At 41.6% G+C, this 24,024-nt stretch overlaps 3 protein-coding genes across 3 annotated transcripts; all 3 read left to right on the top strand.

Annotated features, from left to right (window-relative positions):
• Window positions 1–3,518: 3,518 nt before the first annotated feature.
• Window positions 3,519–5,131, top strand: LOC142534079 (uncharacterized). The gene is made up of 2 exons (XM_075640984.1): window positions 3,519–4,196; window positions 4,328–5,131. The coding sequence occupies exons 1-2, from the start codon at window positions 3,837–3,839 to the stop codon at window positions 4,934–4,936; spliced, it is 969 nt and encodes a 322-aa protein (XP_075497099.1). The 5' UTR covers window positions 3,519–3,836; the 3' UTR covers window positions 4,937–5,131.
• Window positions 5,132–18,059: 12,928 nt separating this feature from the next.
• Window positions 18,060–22,748, top strand: LOC142534041 (beta-1,3-galactosyltransferase 7-like). Its single transcript, XM_075640939.1, has 11 exons — window positions 18,060–18,185; window positions 18,292–18,391; window positions 18,619–18,680; window positions 18,781–18,983; window positions 19,063–19,126; window positions 19,349–19,426; window positions 19,508–19,626; window positions 19,714–19,801; window positions 19,881–20,006; window positions 20,361–20,470; window positions 20,566–22,748. The coding sequence occupies exons 1-11, from the start codon at window positions 18,094–18,096 to the stop codon at window positions 20,712–20,714; spliced, it is 1,191 nt and encodes a 396-aa protein (XP_075497054.1). The 5' UTR covers window positions 18,060–18,093; the 3' UTR covers window positions 20,715–22,748.
• On the top strand, window positions 21,899–22,516 carry LOC142534077 (uncharacterized). The gene has a single exon (XM_075640982.1). It carries the CDS (start codon window positions 21,899–21,901, stop codon window positions 22,514–22,516), a length of 618 nt encoding a protein of 205 aa, XP_075497097.1.
• Window positions 22,749–24,024: the final 1,276 nt, after the last annotated feature.

Here is a 24,024-nt window from a genome sequence, read left to right as displayed (position 1 = left end):
TGGGAACGCTTACCACCTTAGAGAACATCTTTACTTCATTTTCGATGTATTTCGTTCCTGAATTTGTCTTACGTTATCAGTTAATATTTAATAAAGCCAAGTTCTTATATTAAGTTCGTGGTTGTTCTTGTATTATGAGGATTATATGAATTTTATTTTACCTGCTTAGGCTGCGCCTAGTAGAGGAGAAGAGTGGGGGGGAGAAACGTTAAATTTTTCCTGCTAAGGCATCGCCTAGCAGAGGAGTAGAGGCTGAGGTGGAGAATATTTATTTTCCTGCTAAGGCATCGCCTAGCAGAGGAGCAGAGTCGGCGATGAGAGGAGCAGAGTGGAAGAGAAGAATTTTTATTTTCCTGCTAAGGCCCGGCTTAGCAGAGGAGTTAGAGGGTGGGGGCGTTGAATTTTATTTTCCTGCTAAGGCCCGGTTTAGCAGAGGAGTTATGAGATGATGAGGTGAGAGTTTGATTTTTCCTGCTAAGGCCCGGCTTAGCAGAGGAGTTAGAGGGTGGAGGTGTTGACTTTATTTTCCTGCTAAGGCCCGGCTTAGCAGAGGAGTTAGAGGGTGGAGGTGTTGACTTTATTTTCCTGCTAAGGCCCGGCTTAGCAGAGGAGTTAGAGGGTGGGGGCGTTGAATTTTATTTTCCTGCTAAGGCCCGGTTTAGCAGAGGAGTTATGAGATGATGAGGTGAGAGTTTGATTTTTCCTGCTAAGGCCCGGCTTAGCAGAGGAGTTAGAGGGTGAAGGTGTTGACTTTATTTTCCTGCTAAGGTATCGCCTAGCAGAGGAGTTAGAGGATGGAGGTGTTGATTTTATTTTCCTGCTAAGGCCCGACTTAGCTGGCTTAGCAGAGGAGTTAGAGGATGGAGGTGTTGATTTTATTTTCCTGCTAAGTTATCACCTAGCAGAGGAATTAGATGGAGGAGTTGAATTTTATTTTCCTGCTAGGGCCCGGCCTAGCAGAGGAGTTAGAGGGTGGAGGTGTTGAATTTAAATTTTCCTGCTAAGGTATCACCTAGCAGAGGAGTTAGATGGAGGAGTTGAATTTTATTTTCCTGCTAAGACCCGGCTTAGCAGAGAAGCTAGAGGGTGGGGGTAGTGAATTTTTATTTTCCTGCTAAGGTGTCACCTAGCAGAGGAGTTAGAGGGTGGAGATGTTGAGTTTTTATTTTCCTGCTAAGACATCGCCTAGCAGAGGAGAAAAGTTTGGGAAGAGAAAAATTTATTTGGTTAGTCGATAACAAAAGATGTTCACGGGGAGCAGAGTTTACGGGGATCGACCTGCCCGGTCAGGTCGCGGGGATCGACCTGCCCGGTCAGGTCGTGGGGGTGTGGGGGCAACGCCCCCATAATTTTTTCAGAAATCACACAACCATTCGCAAGGGAATATATCAAAATTCTCAACGTACTGGACGAGCGCTCGATGCGTTGGGCGAGCGTGAAGAGGCGAGCGAGTGGCTGCGGGCTGAGCGGGTGTGCGAGGCGAGATGGGGCGCTGGACGAGCAGGCGCACTTGGGTGAGGGTGGAGCGGCGTGAGGCGTGCTAGGGGCGCCGGGCGAGCGCGTGGCTGGGCGAGCGTGGCGCTCGGAGGGGACGAGCGCTTGGCTGGGTGAGCAGGCGTGCTGGGGGCGCCAGGCGAGAGCTTGGCTGGGCGAGCAGGCATGCTGGGGGCGCCGGGCGAGAGCTTGGCTGGGCGAGCGTGGCGCTCGACGAGGGCGAGTGCTTGGCTAGGCGAGCGTGGGCGCTCGGCTGGGCGAGCTTAGGCGAGGGGGCGAGGTGGCGAGGGCGAAGCTTGGGCGAGGTGCTGGCAGGCGAGGGGGCGAGGGGCGAGCGTGGCGAGGAGCTGGCGCGTGGGCTTGGGCGAGCTCGGCTGGGCAGGGAGACGGCGAGGCAGGCGAGGCGGGCGTGTGGGCCTGGGCGAGGGGCGAGCGTGGCCCCCAGCAGGGCGAGCGGGAGGATGGCGAGGCGCGACGCGCGGGGCTGGGTGCCTGGGCGAGCGAGGGGCTCGGATGGGCGCTCGGCAGGAGACGAGGGGCAGGGGGCTCGGCTGGGCGAGCTCGGCAGGGCGAGCGGGAGGATGGCGAAGCGCGGCGCACGGGGCTGGGCGCTTGGATTCGTGGGGCTGGGCGAGCTTGAATGGGGTTTCGGCGAGGGTAGCGAGGCGAGGACTCGGGCATGGGGGGGGAGAGCTGGTGAACGAATTGAAGAGAAAACTATAACAAGATTGCGATATGATTTAATTTGTTTCCAAATCTTTGGAGACTGACAAACGACCGGAAGAAAATACACAACTCGTACCCGGTGACCCGAGGACAACACATCTAATCGAACTTTGAACCTACGATTCAGTTCGACTCGGGAGGGGAGACTGGTGATACCCCATGGATGGGCCCATTACCCTTGGCCCATCCCTAGCTCAAAAGGAAGACAAGCCCATCAAGGGCCCATGTATTCTCCTATAAATACCAGGTTTGAGTGTTCAGTTATTAGATTCACTATATTGTTTTCAGCAGCGCCCTTAGCTGCTCCCCCCATATATCCTCAGTCTCTGACTTGAGCGTCGGAGGGGCTACGCCGGGACACCCTCTTGGCCCCCTCCTAACGGTCTTATTTGTGATTTCAGGCCCAGGGTAATTTTGAAGCCCGTGTCTGGCTTAGTGACGCTTGCGTGGATCGGACCCTAAATTTCCCGTGAGTATCATGCTGTTTGACCAATAATCATGAAGTGAATTCACCTTACCAACATTTTTTTTAACGAGTTTGTTGTTTAAAACTTGTCCAGTGCGGTTTAACTACTAGTTTGATTTGTAAGATACTGCGTTAGCGTGTGTGCATCGAATCCTACTATTTTTTTTTTTAAAAAAATGTACTGATCTAGAAACAAAACAAGATTGGGAAATGGGTATTATTTTTCTTCTGTTTTTTGACACCTGGGAGATGGTACTGATTAGAGCATGTATGTGTATCTAGGAGAAAACAAAGCACACCAAATATCAATGGACTAGAGGGGAAGTAAAGCAACAAAATCAGTTGCTCGAGGAAGAAAAAGATGAGTTGCACTAAAATCAAAAGATTGCCCCCCATTTGCACAAATTAACGCAAGAAGTTTAAGTTTTTGAGAAGTTGTGACTTGGTTTTAGGTTCCCAATTCCACTCCAATCTGGTCAAACATTTATCACACCCCAATGAACTCATTCTTACATCATCATCAAAGACAGCTTCTTTTTTTATATATAAATTTTTAACCCAAAACTTTAAATAACATCACTGTAAAGCTCAATCAATCAAATTATCCCAGCGAATTATTATTATTTTTCCCAAGAAAATCAGTTTCTTGGTTAATTTTTTCAATGAGTCGAATAGAGTTAGAAAGTTCTATTTTTTCCTTACAATTTTCCTTGCAAAAAATGGACGAAATAATTTATGTTAAATCAGTCGGCTTTTTTGTCTATGATTAAGCTGGTTTAATTGTATATACAGATTTATTGAAAAAGAAAAATCTATGGGAACTGAAAATGTGTGTTGTCCCTCAAAATGGCCTTCTTTCACTTTCATTCTTCAAGTGAGGGGGGGAAGGGGGAGGGATGATATTTTGCTCTTTTCTTTAACTTTCCTCCCATTATACAATGAAAATGGAAGATTATCAATTATCCTACCCCCTGTATAGGAAACACTCATCATAGCTCCCAACGATCTTTTTCAACCTTAGAAACCTGAGCTTCTAAGATTGATATTCCCTCTTTTCCTTCCCATTCTGTATCATTCCTCTGCTTTTGCCCCCCCTATCCTACCATTTAAATATCCCTCTTCGTATCCTTTTTTCTATCCCACCTTCTTCATGATGGATGCTTCGTCCGCTAACTCTGTTGATGGTTTCTACAACTTCTTGGCTCGTGGGATCGATGATCTCGAACGTTTGTTTCTGTCTAACAACTTCATGTCCATTCAGTTCCTGCAGAGGGTTCTGTCCCTCTTAAGATCATTCCACACCCAGTTGACTCTTCTGGTTCAGAAGCTTCACTTACCTGTTGGTGAAAAATGGCTTGATGAGTACATGGATGAAAGTTCTAAGCTTTGGGAGGTCTGTCATGTGCTTAAAACTGGGATTTCAGGCATGGAAAATTACTATTCTGCCGGCCTTAATATCACTTCTTCACTCGATGGCCATCGCCATTTAAGCCCGCAGCTTTGTCGACAGGTGATGAATACATGGCTGCCATTAAGATTCAGAAGGGTTTTTTGTGTGTAAATTTTCTTGTTTTTTCATTTCTTGATTGGCTTCTTGACCTTTCTTTATATTTTATTGTTATTAAAAAAAAAAAAAAACAGGTTATTCGGGCTTTATCAGGATGCAGGAGAGAGGCCGTGGGGCTGGAGGAAGAAAACAGGTCATTGATGGAGACGAGAATCGAACCAGAATCGTTGAAATTTGATGAGAGAGTTTCTGTAGAATCAAAGCTGAATGGATTCAACGGGTTCAGGGGAGTTCTATATGCAATGAGAAATGTCAGTACTCTGCTTCTGATGATTCTGCTTTATGGGTTAGTTTACTGCTGGCCCGAGTCGAATTCGATAGGAAATGGATATGAAGGCCGCCTTCTCTTCGGATCATCTTTCATGATCTCCACAGGCAGGCTACAACAGAGGGTAGCCTCCGAAATCAATCAGATTTCGGGGCGTCCTGGGATTCTGTTGTTTGAATTCATGAGATCAAAAGTGGCCATGGATGATCTGAGAGCAGAGGTGGAGATTAAATGCTCGCAAGGGATTGTGGAATGGGAATCGGAGGTGGGAATAAGGGAGAGAGTGGAGAGTTTGAAGGGATGTCTTGGTAACTTGAGGGCCGGAACTGAGAATATCATTGGACAGCTTGATGATTTTTTTGATGAAATTGTTGAAGGCCGGAAGAAGCTCTTAGATTTCTGCAGCCATAGGTAGAGAATTTAAGAGGTCATTAACTTGAGGGTAAAAAAAATACAACTAGGGATAAATTAGCAACTTTGGTTCATGGGCAACTCTTCATTTTAGTTCTACTATACATTATATTTTTTCTTGTTTTTTCATCTCCCCTCTTGTGATTCTTACTTTAAAAAATTTTACGTTGAATGAGAATCAAATAGTGTTTTTATCCTACTTTGTTATTTAAATTTAAATTCAAATAAACCAGCTCGAAAGTAAAAAAATAAAATTGAAACAATCACATGGTTTTCATCATAGAATGAAGCATGAGAATCTAATGGCCACTCAAAAAGATAGCATCACAGTAAAAGAGCAAACATGACATGACTACAACAAGCTGTAATACAAAGCAAGAAACACGCATCAAAAACCAAACAAGAAAAAGTAATAAACTGAGCAGTAAAAAAAAAAAGAGAGAGGAAAAGAATGGAAACTTCTTTCCACAAAGGTCAAAATCTTGATAACTCATTTGGTATCTTTGAATTATTTTGTTTAGGGTGTGTCACTCTTTTATGAGTATTTAATGAACTTTGGTGGTGTAAATGACTGATTTTATTGCAGTAAAAGAGGAATGATGTTTCGGGACAACATTATATTCCTGGATTTGGCTTTAATGTGAAAAGTGGATGCATTCTTTTGTATTCTCTGAAGCTTTTGTCTGATTCATTTAGTTCCCTTGAAAGCAATGGATTTCATGATCTTCAGACGTTGCATTTCCCCTCCCCGGCCTCCACCACCTAAGGGCCCAATGAGGGCCGTTACCGCAGTTCTTCTTTTCGAATAGAAAATATTATTTATATAACAAAACACATTTTGATATAATAATGGGTACAACAAGAAGTAAAAGTAGATTCTAATTTTTTCCTATATTTTAATGTATTTTAAATCACCCCACACACAAAAAAATCATCTTCTTTGCATCAATTCCATGATGATTTTATCCCACAGTTGCCATGTTCTTCCCTCTTTTCCGGGTGGGATGTGGAGAGAAATTGATAATAATTGTTATTATTATAAAAATATCTTGGGAGTCCCTTTCTCCACCATCTAACCAGATCTCATGCTTTTTGTCCTTTGCCAGAAATTCATGCCTTCCCTCCCTTGCCTTTGAAAGAACCCCCCTTAAATAAGATAAATATCATTTAAAAATTACATAATCATCGAGTCAAAGAGATTAATAATTAACAAAGACGAACTAAATGCAAATAATGCATGTTGCTGGTGGTTTTAGCAACAGTCCGGTCGGTCCAATACAGACCCTTTGAACGCGTAATGTTTACCGTACCGTATTCTTGTGACATCCACACCATATTATAATAATATCACCATCTCTTTAGTTATTTTCCATGTATCCCTCCTATTCATGTAACCAAGAAACTGAAATTAAACCACAACATACCTGCGGGGATTCTGGTAATAAACAAGTGAGACTGTGGACATGATTCATGGTCAACTGGAAATTACTCTCACGTCACGTCTTACACACGGAGCTGGAAATCTTATGAAATCGCAAGAAGGAAGTGATTTTTTTGGCAGCAAAGCTAAAGACAATACGCATGATCTCAGAAAGCCAAGTTAATTACGTTGGGAGGTATGCATCCTATGTATCAACGAAGAATAACATAGGATTAAATTAATACCCGATTCTCCAAAAATTATAATATGCATGATCTGAAATCCATCTGCTCAAAAGAAATCCTAATCGGGCAGATCAAAAGTACTGATGTGTACGTACACAACACCTTGTTCTGGTCATGCAAGGCAAGTATTATATCATAACTTGTATGTAACTTTGTTGTGACTTGTGATTCCAATAATGGGATGATGTACACAATGTTGCCTATCGATTTGCCTTGTTGTAAACTAAACAGCTTCCAAAGGGTTAATTGAAATAAACAACCAATTTGACAGCATATATTTTCTTTTACATATAGAAGAATTATTGATGAAAATCCTTACCTATTCTTATTTAAATTTCGCATTTTTGCCAATGAGATTGCATTTCTATAACGGGAAACTTGTAATTTTTTGTTCATGTATATTTGTTTTTTAATTATAATTTTGGTATTTTATATTGTTGAATTTCAATTTTACCGTCTAACTTTTATTTTTTATAATTTTAGTCATCTGTGTTGATGTTAAACTACACATGTCATTATTTTTATGAATTAATATCAGTGTCATATTAGTATCACATTAGAAAAAAAATGCGGAAACTGCCGAAAATCAAAACAAAAGATAACACAATGTATTCAACATGGAAGAATTGATGACTTTTAAAGAGTAATGTGAATTTTAAAAGAAAATAAATATTCAATTTAGGCTTTTACAAAATCAATAGAAATCTAGTCATATCTAAAATAAGTTTTTGTGAAGTTTTAAAAAATAGTTTGATAAACAACGTTGCTACGTAAAAACTCTATAAAAGTCTAAATGTATTCAAAATTTTGGCAAAAACTTGTGTGAGGTGATCTCAACGGTCGTATTTGTGAGCAAGAGACCTACTCCAAATTTTTAGTGGACTTTTAATGATTCAAGTCATAAATTACAAACATAAAAGCATAAAAATACATCAATAAAATATAAAAAATTATCTTTGATTTAATCCAAAATTTGGATAAATTTCTAATTAATTATTTATTGCCCTCTCTTCTCTCTCTCTTCAAATCATGTTACTACATATATATCTCCGCCCCTTCAAATCACATTTCTATTTACAAATATTTCTTTTCCTCTTCCAATATTTTTTGTTTTTAGCCGATTTAGGTATAAATATTTTCTAATAAATTGCTGATTAACTAGCTTTTATAATTTGAAATTAAAAGTAAAATTTTAAAAAGGCGCAGATTTCAGATTTCAACGAACCAACCCTCTTTTTGTATACATATGTCAAACATTAATAATGTTATCGTGACAACTATTTAATACCAAAATAATAGATACATAAGAAGATTTTAGAGTATAATATATTTATTATAAATGTAAACAAGAATTAAAAAATATTAATTTATCGAACATTAATATATAGAGAGACAAATATGTATAATTCAAAATATGTAAATTTACAATCTATTCTATTTTATTAAGTTTGAGCACATGATAGTAACTATCTAGGAGGACACCAACTTTTTCTTCCAATTTTACCCTTATATGATACTAATATTATACTTTTGTTTTTTTAAAAAAATTCAACACACACTTTTATTTATTTTTATTTCAACAATTCAAATATCAATTTAGTCACTTCATAAATGATCAAATTACACTTTAGTCCATCAATAATGATAAAAATTTTTTTTACACGCGATGCGTGTGTGTGCATGGTAACTAGTATTAATTAAAAAGAAGTAGTGTAAATGGAATTTTTAGTTAAAACGACACTTTCATTAAGGATACCTTATATAATATTTTTTTAAGACCAATTACCACATATATATAAAAAATATCCGATTGACAAATTTTGCCGAAAACAAATTTTGTCAAGACATTCTGAACTCGCTTCATATGATGTCAGAGCCTCTCAGAGGTCCCAAGTACATCTCCGCGTCTTCAAATATGGAGTTGTTTTTCTAGTTGGCCACGACAAATCACGTTTGATTCACCCTTTTTACCTGGTGGTATCCTTGTAAAGGTCCGGGTTAATGGTGACCCATTTCCGGGTTAATGATAAAACTCGGGTTATCGGTTGAATAGCCCGGATCAGAAGCCAACTGCCCGTGTACTTTTCCTCCACCGGTTTCTTATACAGGTACCCAGGTAACCAACTACACAGGCCATCTCGAGAATTGCATCACACTCGAGTGTGATCGATACAGGCAGTCTAATCCGTCAGAACCACTTGGGTTTGGAGTGTCCGAGAAGTCATCAGAAGCTAGTATGATAAACCGACTTAGTAGGTGGTGTGATAATCGAGGTAACTACCCATTCTTCCACTATAAATAGCAGGTATTAAAGTCATTTAATGATTCTGAGATCTTTGAACTAAAAGCACTTACATATTTTCCCTCAAATATTGCTTGTGTTCATCTAAAAGCCTGCTGACTTAAGCATCGGAGTGGCCACGTCGGACATCCTTTCGGCGCCCATTCACGAGTTACTTTCTTGTTTGCAGGTGTTGATCCAAGCCATTATCTTCACTCAAATTCCCAAACATTATAAATTATTGATTTGGTCCGTTGGAGCCCCGTACCCGGCTCACCCATTTTAACGAGATCTCATCATTGGCGCCGTCTGTGGGAAATCACTGAGTTCGAGACGTTGATATGGCTCGTACGAGAAGAACCAACCAGGGTAATTCTCACGCCCAGGGTGATGGGGGACAAACTTCAAGACAAGCTGATGTTAATAACATTGGAACAAACCTCATTACCCTGACCCCTGAAGAGTTAAAGAAAATGATGGCCGATGTCGTTGTGCTAGCTATGGCCAAGAAGGAGGTCTCTCACCCTCTCACACCACCCGGTGATAAACAGGGACATGATCAGGGATTTGAGCAGGAGCAGGGGCAGGGAAGGAGGGATAACGAGATGGTAGGAGAAGACGAGGGATCCAGCGCTGGGTCCAAATCTCCTACCGTGGCAGAGGAATTGTTGGAATTAAGGCAGAAGGTGAAGGTCTTGGAAGGACAGTTGGAAAGACGGAGCGTTGCCCGGGCAGTCCCGAGAGGATGCCCGTTTTCTGATATCATCGTCCGGGAGCCTCTTCCTGGAAATTTCAAATCTGCGAAGGTGAAAGACTATGATGGCAATGTAGACCTGGAGGAACACCTGGCCAGGTTTGAAAATATGGCCATGTTGCACTGTTACACGGATAGAATCAAGTGCAAGGTGTTCCTAACAACACTGGTGGATTCAGCTCAGAGGTGGTTCGAAGGCTTGACTTCCCAAAGTATCAGTTCCTTTGGAGACTTCCAGAAGGTGTTTTTACACCATTTTAGCAGCAGTAAAAAGTACAAAAAGTCTTTTTGAAGTTAAGCAGAACCCAGAAGAGAGTTTAAGGGCCTATATCAAAGATTCAACAGAGTGGCCCTAGACGTCCCTACTTGTGCCACTGAAACAAAGACTACTGCATTCACCCAGGGTTTGAGAGAGGGTGAATTCTTCAAGTCACTGACTAAGAAGGTGCCGGGAGATTTCGAGGATCTATTGTCGCGAGCAGAAAAATATATCAATATGTAGGAAGCCCAGAAACAGAAAAGGGAGGTTGTGAGAAAGGAAAAAGGAGACCGGATGTCTAAGCCCGAGGAGAGGGGACAGAAAAGAGGCAATACAGGGCACTTTTCTCACCACGTGCCTCTGAAAATTGCTCGGGAGAGGGAAGTGCAGGAGTGCAGCAGAGAGTTGGCCCCGGATCATCAGTTATCCCGGCCAGAAAAGAGTGGATTTTGCTCTTTTCACAAAGTGTGCCACCATAACACTGAAAACTGCAAGGCACTAAAAGGGAATTATGTCTCACCCTCCATCCCGGGACCCAGTAACAATAGCCAGAGACCGAGAGCGCCACCTTGGACATCTCGGCCACCAGGATCCAGCGCCCGAGGAGGAAGTGTGAGGAATATCCCGAGGATTGAGCCCAGTAGAAGAAGGGAGCCTGAGCCCGAGAGAAAAAAGAATTCGCCCCCTGCCACAAGAATAATCAAAATGATATTAGGAGGCTCTACTGATGGAGACTCTAACCGGGCAAGGAAGGGGAGAAGCAGGAGGGAATGTTTGGAGGTAGAGGGAGCAAGAAGGAATGAGGCGATCATTAGTTTTGGCCCGGAAGATTTGAGAGGGGTGAATCTGCCCCACAACGACGCCTTGGTGATCCAAGCCCGAGTGGCGAATTATGATATTCTACGGGTCTTTGTGGACTCAGGCAGCTCTGTAAATGTAATTTTTAAAGATGCCTTTGTACAGATGGATTTGCAGGGCTACCACCTAGAGGCTGTGGAGACTGCCCTCTTTGGTTTTGCTGGCCATATGGTTTACCCGGAAGGGGAGATCATGTTGCCATTAACCTTGGGTTCTCAGGATCTTAAGAGGACGGTGATGACTTCATTCACCGTAGTGGATTCCCCGTCATCATATAATATCATTTCGGGGAGACCGGCTATGAACGAATTGAGAGCCGTAGCATCCACATACCACCAAAAGATAAAATTTCCAGTAGGAGCTCGGGTGGGAGAAGTCCGAGGAGATCAACCATCCTCTCGAAATGCTATGTGGAGGCAGTTCAGGGCTGATCAGAGTAGAACAAGGAAGGAAGGGAAGAAGGCAAGGGTGGACGGGGAAAGAACGATGGGGAGAGGAGAGGTGCATTTTGTGGCAGAAGAAGAACAAGAAGTAATAGAAATCGGACCAGGCCAGCAAATCCGGGTGGCCCGAGATCTCAGTATATCCACTCGGGTCAGTCTGATTCATTGTTTAAAAACTAATATTCGTGTGTTTGCTTGGTCCCAACAGGAGTTGACAGGGATTTCTCCCTTGATAGCAGAACACCAATTGAACATCCTCCCGGGATCTCACCCAGTAAAACAAAAAAAGAGGCACTTTGGCCCTGAAAAGGACAAAGTGATTGATGCGTAAATTAAGGAGCTTCTGAAAGCTGGCCACATTCGGGAAATTCAATTCCCCACATGGCTTTCGAATGTGGTCTTGGTACCCAAATCTACCGGGAGGTGGCGCATGTGTGTAGACTTCCGCGATCTCAACAAGACGTGCCCTAAAGATCATTATCCTCTGCCCAGGATTGATCAGCTGGTGGATTCCACATCGGGCTATGAATTGCTATGTTTCATGGACGCATACCAGGGGTACCATCAAATCCCCCTGGCTAAAAAGGATCAAGACAAAGCCAGCTTCATCATCTCGGGAGGTACATTTTAGTATATTGTAATGCCTTTCGGGTTGAAGAATGCAGGGGCTACTTACCAGCGTCTGATGGATAAAGTCTTTGAGAAGCAGCTTGGGACGGAATGTGGAAGTCTATGTGGATGATATTCTATCCAAATCCCGGGAGGGTGCCAGCTTTATTAGTGATCTAGAAGAAACTTTTGCGACTCTCATGCATTATGGAATCAAGCTTAATCCTGCCAAGTGTATTTTTGGCGTAAAGAGTGGCAAATTCTTGGGATTCATTGTGACAGACCGAGGGATCGAGGTGAATCAAGAGAAAGTCAAATCTGTGCTAAGCATGCCATCTCCCCGATCTGTCAAGGAGGTACAAAAGCTAACTGGGAGAATTGCTTCCCTTTCCAGATTTATTTCCCGATCAGCACACCGGAGTTATCCTTTTTTTCAAGTCTTAAGGAAGGCCCAGCAATTCGGATGGGATGAGAAATGTGAACAGGCCTTCCAGGACTTGAAAATTCATCTTGCCGGGCTCTCGGTGTTGGTGAAACCAGAACCTGGAGAAAAATTATATGTCTACCTGTCCACTACAGAGTATGCTGTCAGCTCTGTTCTAATAAAAGAGGAATGAACTGATCAAAAACCTGTCTATTATGTCAGCCATGCTCTGAGGGGGCCCGAGCTCCGGTATAGCGAAGTGGAGAAAATTGCTTTGGCCCTGGTCATGACCGCCCGGAAGCTAAGACCTTACTTTCTGTCACATCAGGTTATTGTTTTTACCAATATTCCTCTGGGTAGGATCATGACTCACTCTGAAGTATCCGGGCGAATGATAAAAATGGACAGTAGAGTTGGGGGAATATGACATCGAGTACAAGTCCCGAGTGGCCATTAAAGCGCAGGCTTTGTCAGATTTCTTATCTGAAATGATCCAGCCCAGCAAGGAGGAGGTATGGAAAGTGTCAGTGGATGGGGCATCTAGCCTGGTGGGGTGCGGAGTAGGGGTGGTGTTAGTGTCTCCCCTCGGAGAAAATGTCAAATTAGCATTAAGAATTGATTCCTAGATAACCAACAATGAAGCTGAGTATGAGGCTGTTCTTGCAGGTATTCGAGCTGCCCGGGAAGTTGGAGCTTCTCGGATTATTCTATATTCTGATTCACAGCTCATCACTCAACAAATAAAGGGCATTTATGAGGCTAAGGATGACAGGATGCTTAAATATTTACAGCTCATTCGAGCCCAAGCAGAAAGCTTCATGGATTGGAGTATTGAACAAATACCCCAGGAAGAAAACAGTGAGGCAGACGCTTTGGCTAAAATGACTGCTTCTTTATAAGAAGTTAATACCTGGGAGGTCCTGCATATTACTCGGCTGGTTCTCTCTACGGAGGAAGAAGCATCACCCCTGCCTAAAGATTCATGGATGACACCGCTGATCGCGTACATTACGAACCATGAGCTCCCTGAGGATAAAGCCCGAGCTCAGAAGATCAAAAGACAAGCTCCCAGGTTTGTTCTCTTAAATAAAATTTTGTACAGAAGATCATTCCAAGGACCGCTTTTGAAGTGTTTAAATGAAAAAGAGGTGGATTATGTTATCCGAGAGATTCATGAGGGGTGTTGTGCCGAGCACCTCGGAGGAATGTCTTTAACTCGAAAAACAATGCTTGCTGGATTCTGGTGGCCCACCTTAAAACAGGATTCTGCTTGTTTGGTCCAGATTTGTGAGGGCTGTCAGCATCATTTGAATTTCAGCTACAGCCCGGCCACTCTCATGAAGCCTATTTGGGCATCCTGCCCTTTTGATCAATGGGGCATGGATATTGTGGGTTCTTTTCCGGTTGCCCGGGCTCAGAAAAAATTCTTACTAGTAGCTGTTGACTACTTTTCCAAGTGGGTTGAAGCTGAGCCTTTAGCAAAAATCACCGAGCAGGAAGTATTGAAATTCTTGTGGAAGAATATTGTGTGCCGGTTCGGTGTGTCCAGGAGAATAATCTCGGACAATGGAAGACAATTTCAAGGTAAAGGAATTACGTCATGGTGCCAGGAAATGAAAATCACTCAATCTTTTACCTCTGTTGCATATCCTCAAGCCAATGGTCAAACAGAAGTTGTCAATAGAATCATTGTGCAAGCATTAAAAGCAAGACTTCAAGGTAAAGGAAAGAATTGGGTGGAGGAGTTACCTAGTGTTATATGGGCTTACAGAACTACTCCCCGGGCACATACTCAAGAAACTCCCTTCAGTTTGGTATATGGTTCTGAAGCAGTACTTCCAGTAGAGATCGAGCAGACTTCTTCCCGGGTAGAATCTTACCCGGAGGACAATGACCAGAGCAGGGCCATGGAATTAGACTTAATAGAAGAAAAAAGGAACATGGAATTTATTCGAATGGAGGCATACAGAAGTCAGGTGATGAAATCATATAACAAGAAGGTCCGCATCCGAGACTTCCAAGTTGGGGATTTAGTCATGAAAAAAGTCAACCCTGCTGGGGAAGTTGGAAGCCCGATGGGAAGGACCTTACAAAATCACTCGGAGAGTCAACTCGGGATCCTTTTATTTAGAAGATGCGCATGGACGTCCCCTCAAAAGGCCTTGGAATGTGTTTAACTTAAAGAAGTACTATGCATAATAGATGTAATTGTTTGATGGAAGAAATCAATAAAAAATATATTTTCTCAGAGTATTGCGTTTGTTATTATATCTCGGGAGCTGCTATGGCCCGGTTCTTAAAAAGCCCATGGCACTACACCCTGGCTCGGGGGACCACACCTCGACCATTCTCAAGTCCCGGGACATGATCCCCGGCCCAAGGCTCCGTACCTTGGTTCTTAAAAAGCCCAGGGCACTACACCCTGGCTCGGGGCACCACACCTCGACCATTCCCAAGTCCCAGGACATGATCCCCGGCCCAAGGCTCCGTACCTTGGTTCTTAAAAAGCTCAGGGCACTACACCCTGGCTCAGGGCACCACACCTCGACCATTCTCAACTCCCGGGACATGATCCCCGGCCCAAGGCTCCGTACCTTGGTTCTTAAAAGCCCAGGGCACTACACCCTGGCTCGGGGCACCACACCTCGACCATTCCCAAGTCCCGGGACATGATCCCCGACCCAAGGCTCCGTACCTTGGTTCTTAAAAAGCCCAGGGCACTACACCCTGGCTCGGGGCACCACACCTCGACCATTCCTAAGTCCCGGGACATGATCCCCGACCCAAGGCTCCGTACCTTGGTTCTTAAAAAGCCCAGGGCATTACACTCTGGCTCGGGACACCACACCTCGACCATTCCCAAGTCCCGAGACATGATCCCCGGCCCAAGGCTCCGAACCTCGTTTCTTAAAAACTCAGGGCACTACACCCTGGTTTGTAGAATCCAAGAAATACTCCTTTTGAGTTCAGGTTTAAATCTCTACATCTGGAATATTAGTCAAGCTACTTATTTAACGTATGGACCGGGACCCCGGGTATTTGATTGAAATTACCGTTTTCTCGTACTAAGAAATAATCATAAGTTATTGCATTACCCGGGTTGCGGAAAAATTGTCAAAAACCATATTGAAAAAGGCACAGCTATGGAAAGAAATCAACATTTTCTTACAAAGTTCAAAGGCAAGAAATACAAAGGAAAAAATACAGAGTAAATTACAAGCCTATTCTAAAGTTTGCTGCCCTGATGGTTCTCCGGATTCCCAGGGAGTCTTCTCAGCCTCTTTCTCGATAGCATCATCTTTGGGAAGGGAAGCAATGGCCTTATCAATATCGGGAAAGTCCTCCTTATCTGTTGGAATCAACCTATCTCCTCAAATTGCTCCTGGCATTTTTCAAAGCCAATCATAAAGTATTTGTATGCCCTATCTTCAACAGCTGCCTGGAATTCCGCCGATTGAAGGAAAATAGCCCTCCATTCTTCGTGGGTCAGCTGAAGAAGTCTAAGCTTATCTTCAGCAATCTCGGCTCGATGTTGCTGGGCACTGGCCTCATCCTCGAGACATCTAATCCGAGATGCCAGGAACGCATTTTGCCTCTGAGAAGCCTCCTCCCGGGCTATGCTCTCATCACGATAAAGTTGAGCCGCGGCCAGCTCTTGATTAACTGCTTCCAAGGAAGCTTGGAGACTGGCAGTTGTCTCCTCGTGAAGCTTCTGAGCCCGGGCCATCTCTCCTTGGAGATGGTCATGAATATCCTGAGCCGCCCGGGCTTGCTTACTCTTCTTGGTTGCCACCGCTGCCACCTCTTCAAAGGCCGAAACTAGCATCTGGGCAGCCTGGACAAGAAGAAATCTTAAAAAAGAAAAAGGGGGAGGGAGAGAAAGGGAAAAGAAATAAAAGAATAAAGCTTACAGACAAAAGACGGTTGGACCCCTCCAAAAACCTCACACTAGAAGGAGTGCTTTTCAGGATAGCTATCTCAGCAGGGCTGAGTACCTTTTTGAAGCGCTTAACACCAACAGCGGAAGCTCCATCGAAGAAGATGTTGGCTAGAGAAAGCTGGTCGGTTGGAGGGAGCTCTTGGCAAGGTTCTTCATTGGACTGGGGGGGGGGGGGGGGGGGGGGGCGGGGAGGAGGAGGTGGAGCAGATCGGAAGGCGCCTTGGTCACCCTCGGGAGGGTCTTCGAGAATAACCAGCTCAGGAGTGATAGCCTCCTCCCACTCTTGAAGAAGCTGAAGTCCTTGCAGCTCCTCCCAGTAATGGAGGATCTTTTGGAAGACTTCATCTTCCAATTCAGATTTCCGTTTCTCAAAAGCTGCTTGCATGAACTCTGCTGCCATGTCGGGAGCTTTCGAACCACTGGAACCCGCCATTGCACTTCTTGAGGACTGAATTGATGAAATGTAGGAGAATATGTAAGCGGGTTACTGTATATATATATAGGAAAGAATCAGTCTCCACCGTCGATCCGAATCCAATCGGACGATCAGAGGGAATCTAGGAAATTGAGCAGGCAGATGAAAAGACGTGTACGGATATCGAGGAAACATAGGAAACATGCTCATTATTACCTCGGAATACGAACAAATTTTCAACGGTATCATTGTTAACGCATGCAGCATAATGACATTCATTGGATTTCCCGAGAGTACTAAACGATAATGTTCAAAACCTGAGAGATATGGAAACCTGACACCTCCTCACTTCTGCGGGATATTTAGAGACACAATGCTCTTATTCACTCTGGGATATGTTTTGGAGTAAACATGCACGACTGATCGGGACAGCGAGTCAAGCTCTAGCCCGACTATTTTTAGGATGTGTGGTGATACCCCTGTAAAGGTCCGGCTTAATGGTGACCCATTTTCGGGTTAATGATGACCCGTGTTATCGGTTGAATAGCCCGGATCAGAAGCCAACTGCCCGGGTACTTTTCCTCCACCCGATTTCTCATACAGGTACCCAGGTAACCAACTACCCAGGCCACCTCGAGAATTGCACCACACTCGAGTGTGATCGATACAGGCAGTCTAATCCGTCAGAACCACTTGGGTTTGGAGTGTCCGAGAAATCATCAGAAGCTAGTATGATAAACCGACTTAGTAGGTGGTGTGATAATCGAGGTAACTACCCATTCTTCTACTATAAATAGCAGGTATTAAAGTCATTTAATGATTCTGAGATCTTTGAACTAAAAGCACTTACATATTTTCCCTCAAATATTGTTTGTGTTCATCTAAAAGCCTGCTGACTTAAGCATTGGAGTGGCCACGCCGGACATCCTTCTGGCGCCCATTCACGAGTTACTTTCTTGTTTGCAGGTGTTGATCCAAGCCATTATCTTCACTCAAATTCCCAAACATTATAAATTATTGATTTGGTCCGTTGGAGCCCCGTACCCGGCTCACCCATTTTAACGAGATCTCATCATTACCTATTGTTACGCACAATTCATTACGTACTTGTAGCGGGGGTATCTTGGGGTTTTGTCTGTATATATCGACGTTCCTTTATTAGGGCATCTTCAATCCTTGTACCAAAATAAAGTTTTTGGTGCAAGGATTGTGCTCCAACTCCCCTTTACGCCAAATTTGGCGCAGAGTATGTTATTATTTGTATAATAATAACATATTATTTTAATAATTAGATATTTTTAAATAATAATATATTCAATAATACATTTAAAATAATTAAATAAATCAAATTAAAAAAATATTTTGAGAATATTTTAGGAATATATTTTTCGGTGTAAGATTTGGAGTAAATGGATTGGAGATAAATGTTATATTTGGTGCAGAAACTGCGTTATTTTGGTGAAAAACTACAATAACTCTGGATTGTTGCGGAGAAAAGAAAGGAATAGGATCAATGAAGGGTAAGAGCACCGGGAAGGTTTCTGCGGAATGGATTCCAATTTTTTCCATTTGTTTCTTCTTCTTTGGGATGTTTTTCACAAACAAGTATGTCTAGTTCAAGATTTTGAGTTCTGTATTTTTATTTTTATTTTTTTTTCACTTTTGGGGATTTTGATTTGTGGTGATTATGTTATCGATTTGGGTTTTGCAGATTCTGGGTACCTCTGCAATCCAATAATCAGCTTATTAATCAGCACCGGCGTGACCAGGAGCTGCAGGTAGTCTCTGAAGACGGTACTACCAAAAAGAAGGTTTTTTGCTGTTTTGATTGAGCCTGGCATTTTTCTCTCTCTTGTGGACAAATTTGGGTTTAAGATCCTATTTTATACTTTTTTTTCTGAGTGTTTTTATCTTTGAGATTTTTATGGATAAAAAAGAAGACAATACTTCAAGATTGGATTCAAATTTTATTGTTTTTGTTGTTTCTTGGTTTAGTTTGGGTTGATTGTTGTATCGTGCTTAATTGTCTTTGTTTTAGAAAACAGAAGATCAAGACAAGGATGTAATGAACGAGGTGTACAGAACCCACAAAGCTATCCAGTGCGTTTCTATTGTCGTTTTCTAATAATGTGTTTGCGCCAATTAATTATAAGTTTTAAATTTTATATGAAGATGAAATCACATAGGAATACCTTTTCAGGTCATTGGACAAGTCGATTTCGATGCTTCAAATAGAGTTGTCCGCCTCTCGAAGTGCTCAGAATAAGGGAAAAATAGACAAATTACCTTTAAGTTCTGATAAAGAGCCACTTAGGAAGAAGGCATTTATGGTGATTGGTATCAATACTGCTTTCAGTAGTAGGAAGAGGCGTGATTCGGTCCGAGAGACCTGGATGCCTCAAGGTGAACCTGAGTTCTCTTATCGACCCATGTAAATTTTTTTGTATGAAAACGTGGGTGACAGTGTTTACGTTTCAATCAGGGGAACAACTTCGAAAATTGGAGCAAGAGAAGGGGATTGTTGTGCGCTTTATGATTGGTCACAGGTATCTTGGTCGCATATAATCATTGAGATTACATTCTTTTCATTCATTTTCAGGTTCTTTAGCTTCCTCATCCATCTACATACCATCTCGACATTGTATATTTGAAATACTTGAACAAAGATGTACATTTTTGACAAATTTCATGAAATTGTATGCAACGTTTACTCTATGTTTTATAATTTTGAATATGCTTCATTTATATCTTTTCCACATTTGATGCAGTGCGACGTCCAACAGCATATTAGATAGGGCTCTTGACTCGGAAGAAGCTCAGCATAAGGACTTTCTTAGGCTGGTAAAGTAACAATGCTGCACTACATTTTCCCTCTTAAATATTCCTAAGCTAGAAGTATTGAATTTGACCATGTAATATGACAGGAGCATGTCTGAGGGATATCATGAATTGTCTGCAAAAACAAAAACTTTCTTTGCCACTGCAGTTTCAACGTGGGATGCTGATTTTTATGTCAAGGTTGATGATGATGTCCATGTCAATTTGGGTGTGGGATTCCAACCATTTCTATTCCTTCACTTTTGAAGGTTTTTTCCTTCAATTTTTTTATTTACCTAGTGTTTTGCTAATAGAGGTACACTGGCTGCAAATCTTGCCCGTCATCGATCTAATCCGAGAGTTTACATGGGCTGTATGAAATCTGGACCCGTTCTTGCTCAAAAGTAGGGTTCGAAGTTTCAGTGGATCGTTCTGTTTTGTGTTTCTTCAAGGATAGTTTTTTATAATCATTGTGTTTTCCAGGAATGTTAAATACCATGAACCGGAGTACTGGAAATTTGGAGAAGAAGGGAATAAATATTTTCGGCATGCAACTGGACAGATATATGCAATCTCCAAGGACTTGGCTACATACATTTCGATCAATCAGTAAGGATTGTGTTTTTTTATAAACTAGAATTGATTGTTTTTTCTCAATTATGTCTGAATTATATTTGTTTGAAGATGGTAAATGGTAAAATCAGCAAAATATTGATTAATGATTCGTGACATGGGATTGGAGAAACTTACGCACTAATGCATCTACTACACGGAGAAAATGTCCCTGTTTCATCAAATTCCATCAAAATGCTTGTCCGCCATTAAGCTACAATAATTTCTTGGGGTTTTTTTTTTTTTTTTCCAAATACACCCTTAGCTATGTGACGCAGGTTTAAAAAATTACTTGCTATTCATAATATCACGCGTCTGCTAAATATTAAAGGTTTGGTTTTTAATTTTTAGGCCCATTTTGCATAAGTATGCCAACGAGGATGTGTCACTCGGATCTTGGTTTATTGGTCTTGAAGTCGAGCACATTGATGACAGTAATATGTGCTGTGGTACTCCACCGGGTATGGTTCCTCCAAAGTTTCATGACTACATAATGTTACTCCTGACACACCATTTATTCAGAGTTATTCAACTACATTTCATTTTGAATTCATAGATTGTGAATGGAAGGCACAAGCAGGTAATGTATGCATTGCCTCGTTCGACTGGAGCTGTAGTGGAATCTGCAAATCTGTAGAGAACATCAAGTTTGTGCATGAACAATGTGGCGAAGGGGACGATGCACTTTGGAATGCTTTGTTATAGATATCCTTCGACTCCAAAAAATCTTGGCGACTCGCCATTTCAGCCTCTAGACGATGTAAGAGAATGTTAACGTGAAGCCACATGAGGAGGAATTCAGCGTATGGATACTTTTAAGGTTCGTCTTCTAATTTAGAGAGAGAGAGATTTGGTGCATATGGGAGCTCTTAGTGTTTCTGAACGATTCTTAAACCAGTGTTAAAAGTGGAGAAGATTGTATTCTTTGTTTGCTGATTCGTTTGGGCAGCATGAGACGACTGGATGTACTTGCATGTATTCTTTAGATACTCAGTTAAAAAGAAATTCAGTTCTGGATATAATTCTTGACTTACAGAATGTACTGCGCATTGCTCCAGGTTTTTTATGTGTTTTGTTTCTGCAATGGGTAAAAATCTCTGGTTAATCACGAAGTCAACTAACTGTTTGGAGAGCTTTTTCCCTCAGTTTCATCTTATCGGGCAACTCTATACTAGTCTATGGTCGACGAATTTAAACTTGGACGTATTTAGAACTGGGAGGATGCGAATGAACGAGATCATAGCCGGAAGATGCTGGCCAGATCCTTAAACCCATTAGGTCATCGATGTCATGTCAGCATTTTCAGGTCAGTAGTTTGAATTCCATATACATCAAATCAATCAAGTAGAAAATGTATTTGATGGAGGCCAATGGAATTATGCATAATTGGTGTCTCGTTCTCTCTCAATAATGGCAAGTACAGAATATGGTCCCAATCATAATCATAATCATAGTCATAAAAATATAAATACACAAGCTGTGAGTGAGCGTACTATATCGAAACGATCCAATTATTTTTTAATTTTAATTAATGTTTGTCATGTGCGACACACTGACACTGTCTATCTAGAGAAAAATTGAAATGTCTTCCTGCCTACATCTCCTTTTTCATTGGCTACCATTTAATGTTTGTACGGATATTGGTGGAGTTTCTTCAATAAATTCATTATTTATCCAACTCCCTTTCACCATTGAGAAGAATGAAAATAATTTTCAAAGATAAGTATTGTTTTTGCCATTTACAATAGTCAAGAGTACAGATTTAACTTGGAGAGTTCATCGCTACAGAAATTTCTTCCCCACCATTTCGTTTGATTGCTATTCCAATCCTACATGTTTGTTTCTCGGGAGTGGCCAAATACAAAAACTTGCACCATAATCAGACATAGATGGGCAGAGGACACGAACAGAGTCGCCATGGCCGCCGGAATAGCTTCGTTCTCCCGATGTTTTGCCGCTTATCGATTAAAGACGTAAGATTTAGCCACACAGAAGATCGAGCGGATGACCCTTCATCCCCCAAAGTCAGTTGCATGGGTCAAGTCAGAAGAAAGAACAGAGTCACTGGCTCCTCCGCCGCAACCGGAACTAACAACATTAATCAGCATTCTCACAATTACACGAAGCTGATCACAATTTTCTCCAGCAGAAACCTTGTGCCGCCGACGAACACCAACAATGCCAGCGTTTATTCCGGCAGCAGAAGAAGTGGTAGCAAGAGTTGCAGAACCAGCAGGGAAATGATCAGCGTGAGTAATTTGAGAATCACCCGTCTGAAGAAATACAATCATGATGATTTCGGTGATCCAGATAGTGTCGAAGCTGTAGCTGATGTCGGTGAAATGGATCCGCCGCTTCCGGTGATGAAGAGGGCCACGCCACCGGGCGGCGGCGGCGATGAGGTGAATATTTGGAAGCGAAGATTTAATGGGGCAGCGCTCCAAAGCTTGCAGATCGATCAAATTAATTTATCGAAAAGCAGATTTCTTCCACCTACAACTGTATGATAATCATGAAGGATTCAAGAATCAGAAGGCGGAGAAGGTATTCGAGAATAGTGCACGATTCAAACTTGTCAATGAACTCATCAAACTCGCAGATTTTCTCTTCGTTCTTTAATTTGCTTTTGTATTTGAATTTTTTTAATTTCATTTTCTTAGATTTTAATAAAATTATTAAGAAGGATATTTTGATATGTTTAAACACTCCATTCTTTTATTACAAGACTAAATTTAATTATCGTAAATTCTTTTAACTTTATATTGTAATTGTAATATAGAATACATATCTGTCTGTCTGGAGCTGTAAATAGAGTAGTTGGCTCCGACATTAACTAAATTTTAGTTTGCCTGACATCATAAAAATGGATCCAAATGGGTATGGGTTAATCCTATATAATTTTATATTTATTTTATAATCTTTAAAGTACAAAAAAATAAAATAAAAACTAGGAAAGTATGAAACACAATTAAATAAGTAAATTTATTAATTCAAGTATAAAGATTTATATAAAAAAATAGAGTAGTTGGGTCAGACATATAGATATTGATTTATGAAAATTCAATAGATGAACTTGTGTATTGTAATTTTCTTTGAAGTAGTTGTTGATTGCCCTAATTGAAATAAGTTAGCTTGCCAAATTTCCATGAATGAGCACCAGAAATGAAAGATTATTTGTCATTTACTAAATGTCTTGTCGAAGCAAGGGAAATGCATGTATTTGGCTCAAAACGAATGAATCAAAATGTGACCAACAGAAATCGAGTAGGTCGACTGTCTGTCTGCACTGGGGTCTACTTTGGGGCACATTATTGTATTATTAAACAACTGTACTCCACACAAGATGAACTGGATCTTCATATTAGTTGGGCGGAGCTTCAGTGGACTAGTCCAGAAAATAAATTTTTTTCCCGACCAGTCGCACTTGGCTCGTAATCAAATCAAACCAAGCCAAACCAATTATACATACAGAAGTGAAACACAAGTTTCAAAAGGCAATTGTACTTGTTTTCTTGTAGTCGCTTGCATATGATCTCATCTCTGCCTACATCAAGTGTATTTATTTATGAAAATCAGACCCCCGCTACTTTATCAGTCAACCAAAAATGGAAGCTCGTTAGTTTGAAATGCACTAAGGTCTTGTGTTGTCTTGTTTAGTGGTTAAACTGCACATCATATTTTGCAGAGATATATCAGTTCATTTTATAAATTAGTTGACTTCTGTAATAAATCTAGTGCAAAGGAAGGAGGAGCATCGTTTTCAAGATTTTTACAGCTTACCCACTTGAGATTTACTCTTATATTTACTGAAAACGATATTATATGAAAAACAAGTAAAAACCAAGTTGGCTCTGGCTATAATCCTGGAGTCTCCAATAGAACAGAACATCGCAGAACCATTATTTTCAATTAAGAAAATCAATGTCACACATCTTTGTATACCAGTGTGTTGTGCAGCCTCCACCCAAATTTAGTGCGACGGTTTTGATTGGTAACTGTTTCTGTCTCAATTGTA

Source organism: Primulina tabacum, unplaced genomic scaffold, assembly GCF_025594145.1.
Source record: "Primulina tabacum isolate GXHZ01 unplaced genomic scaffold, ASM2559414v2 Contig104, whole genome shotgun sequence".
In the NCBI taxonomy this organism is placed as follows: Eukaryota; Viridiplantae; Streptophyta; class Magnoliopsida; order Lamiales; family Gesneriaceae; genus Primulina; species Primulina tabacum.
The sequence above is the reverse complement of the archived record's forward strand: the minus strand, read 5'-3'. Positions and strand labels throughout refer to the sequence as shown.

Coding starts and splice junctions, on each gene's coding strand:
- LOC142534041 (XM_075640939.1), top strand. CDS start 18,094: ATGAAGGGTAAGAGCACCGGGAAGGTTTCTGCGGAATGGATTCCAATT. Junction 18,186..18,291: donor GGGATGTTTTTCACAAACAA/GTATGTCTAGTT, acceptor TGGGTTTTGCAG/ATTCTGGGTACCTCTGCAAT. Junction 19,127..19,348: donor CGCTTTATGATTGGTCACAG/GTATCTTGGTCG, acceptor CATTTGATGCAG/TGCGACGTCCAACAGCATAT.
- LOC142534077 (XM_075640982.1), top strand. CDS start 21,899: ATGGGCAGAGGACACGAACAGAGTCGCCATGGCCGCCGGAATAGCTTC.
- LOC142534079 (XM_075640984.1), top strand. CDS start 3,837: ATGATGGATGCTTCGTCCGCTAACTCTGTTGATGGTTTCTACAACTTC. Junction 4,197..4,327: donor GCCCGCAGCTTTGTCGACAG/GTGATGAATACA, acceptor AAAAAAAAACAG/GTTATTCGGGCTTTATCAGG.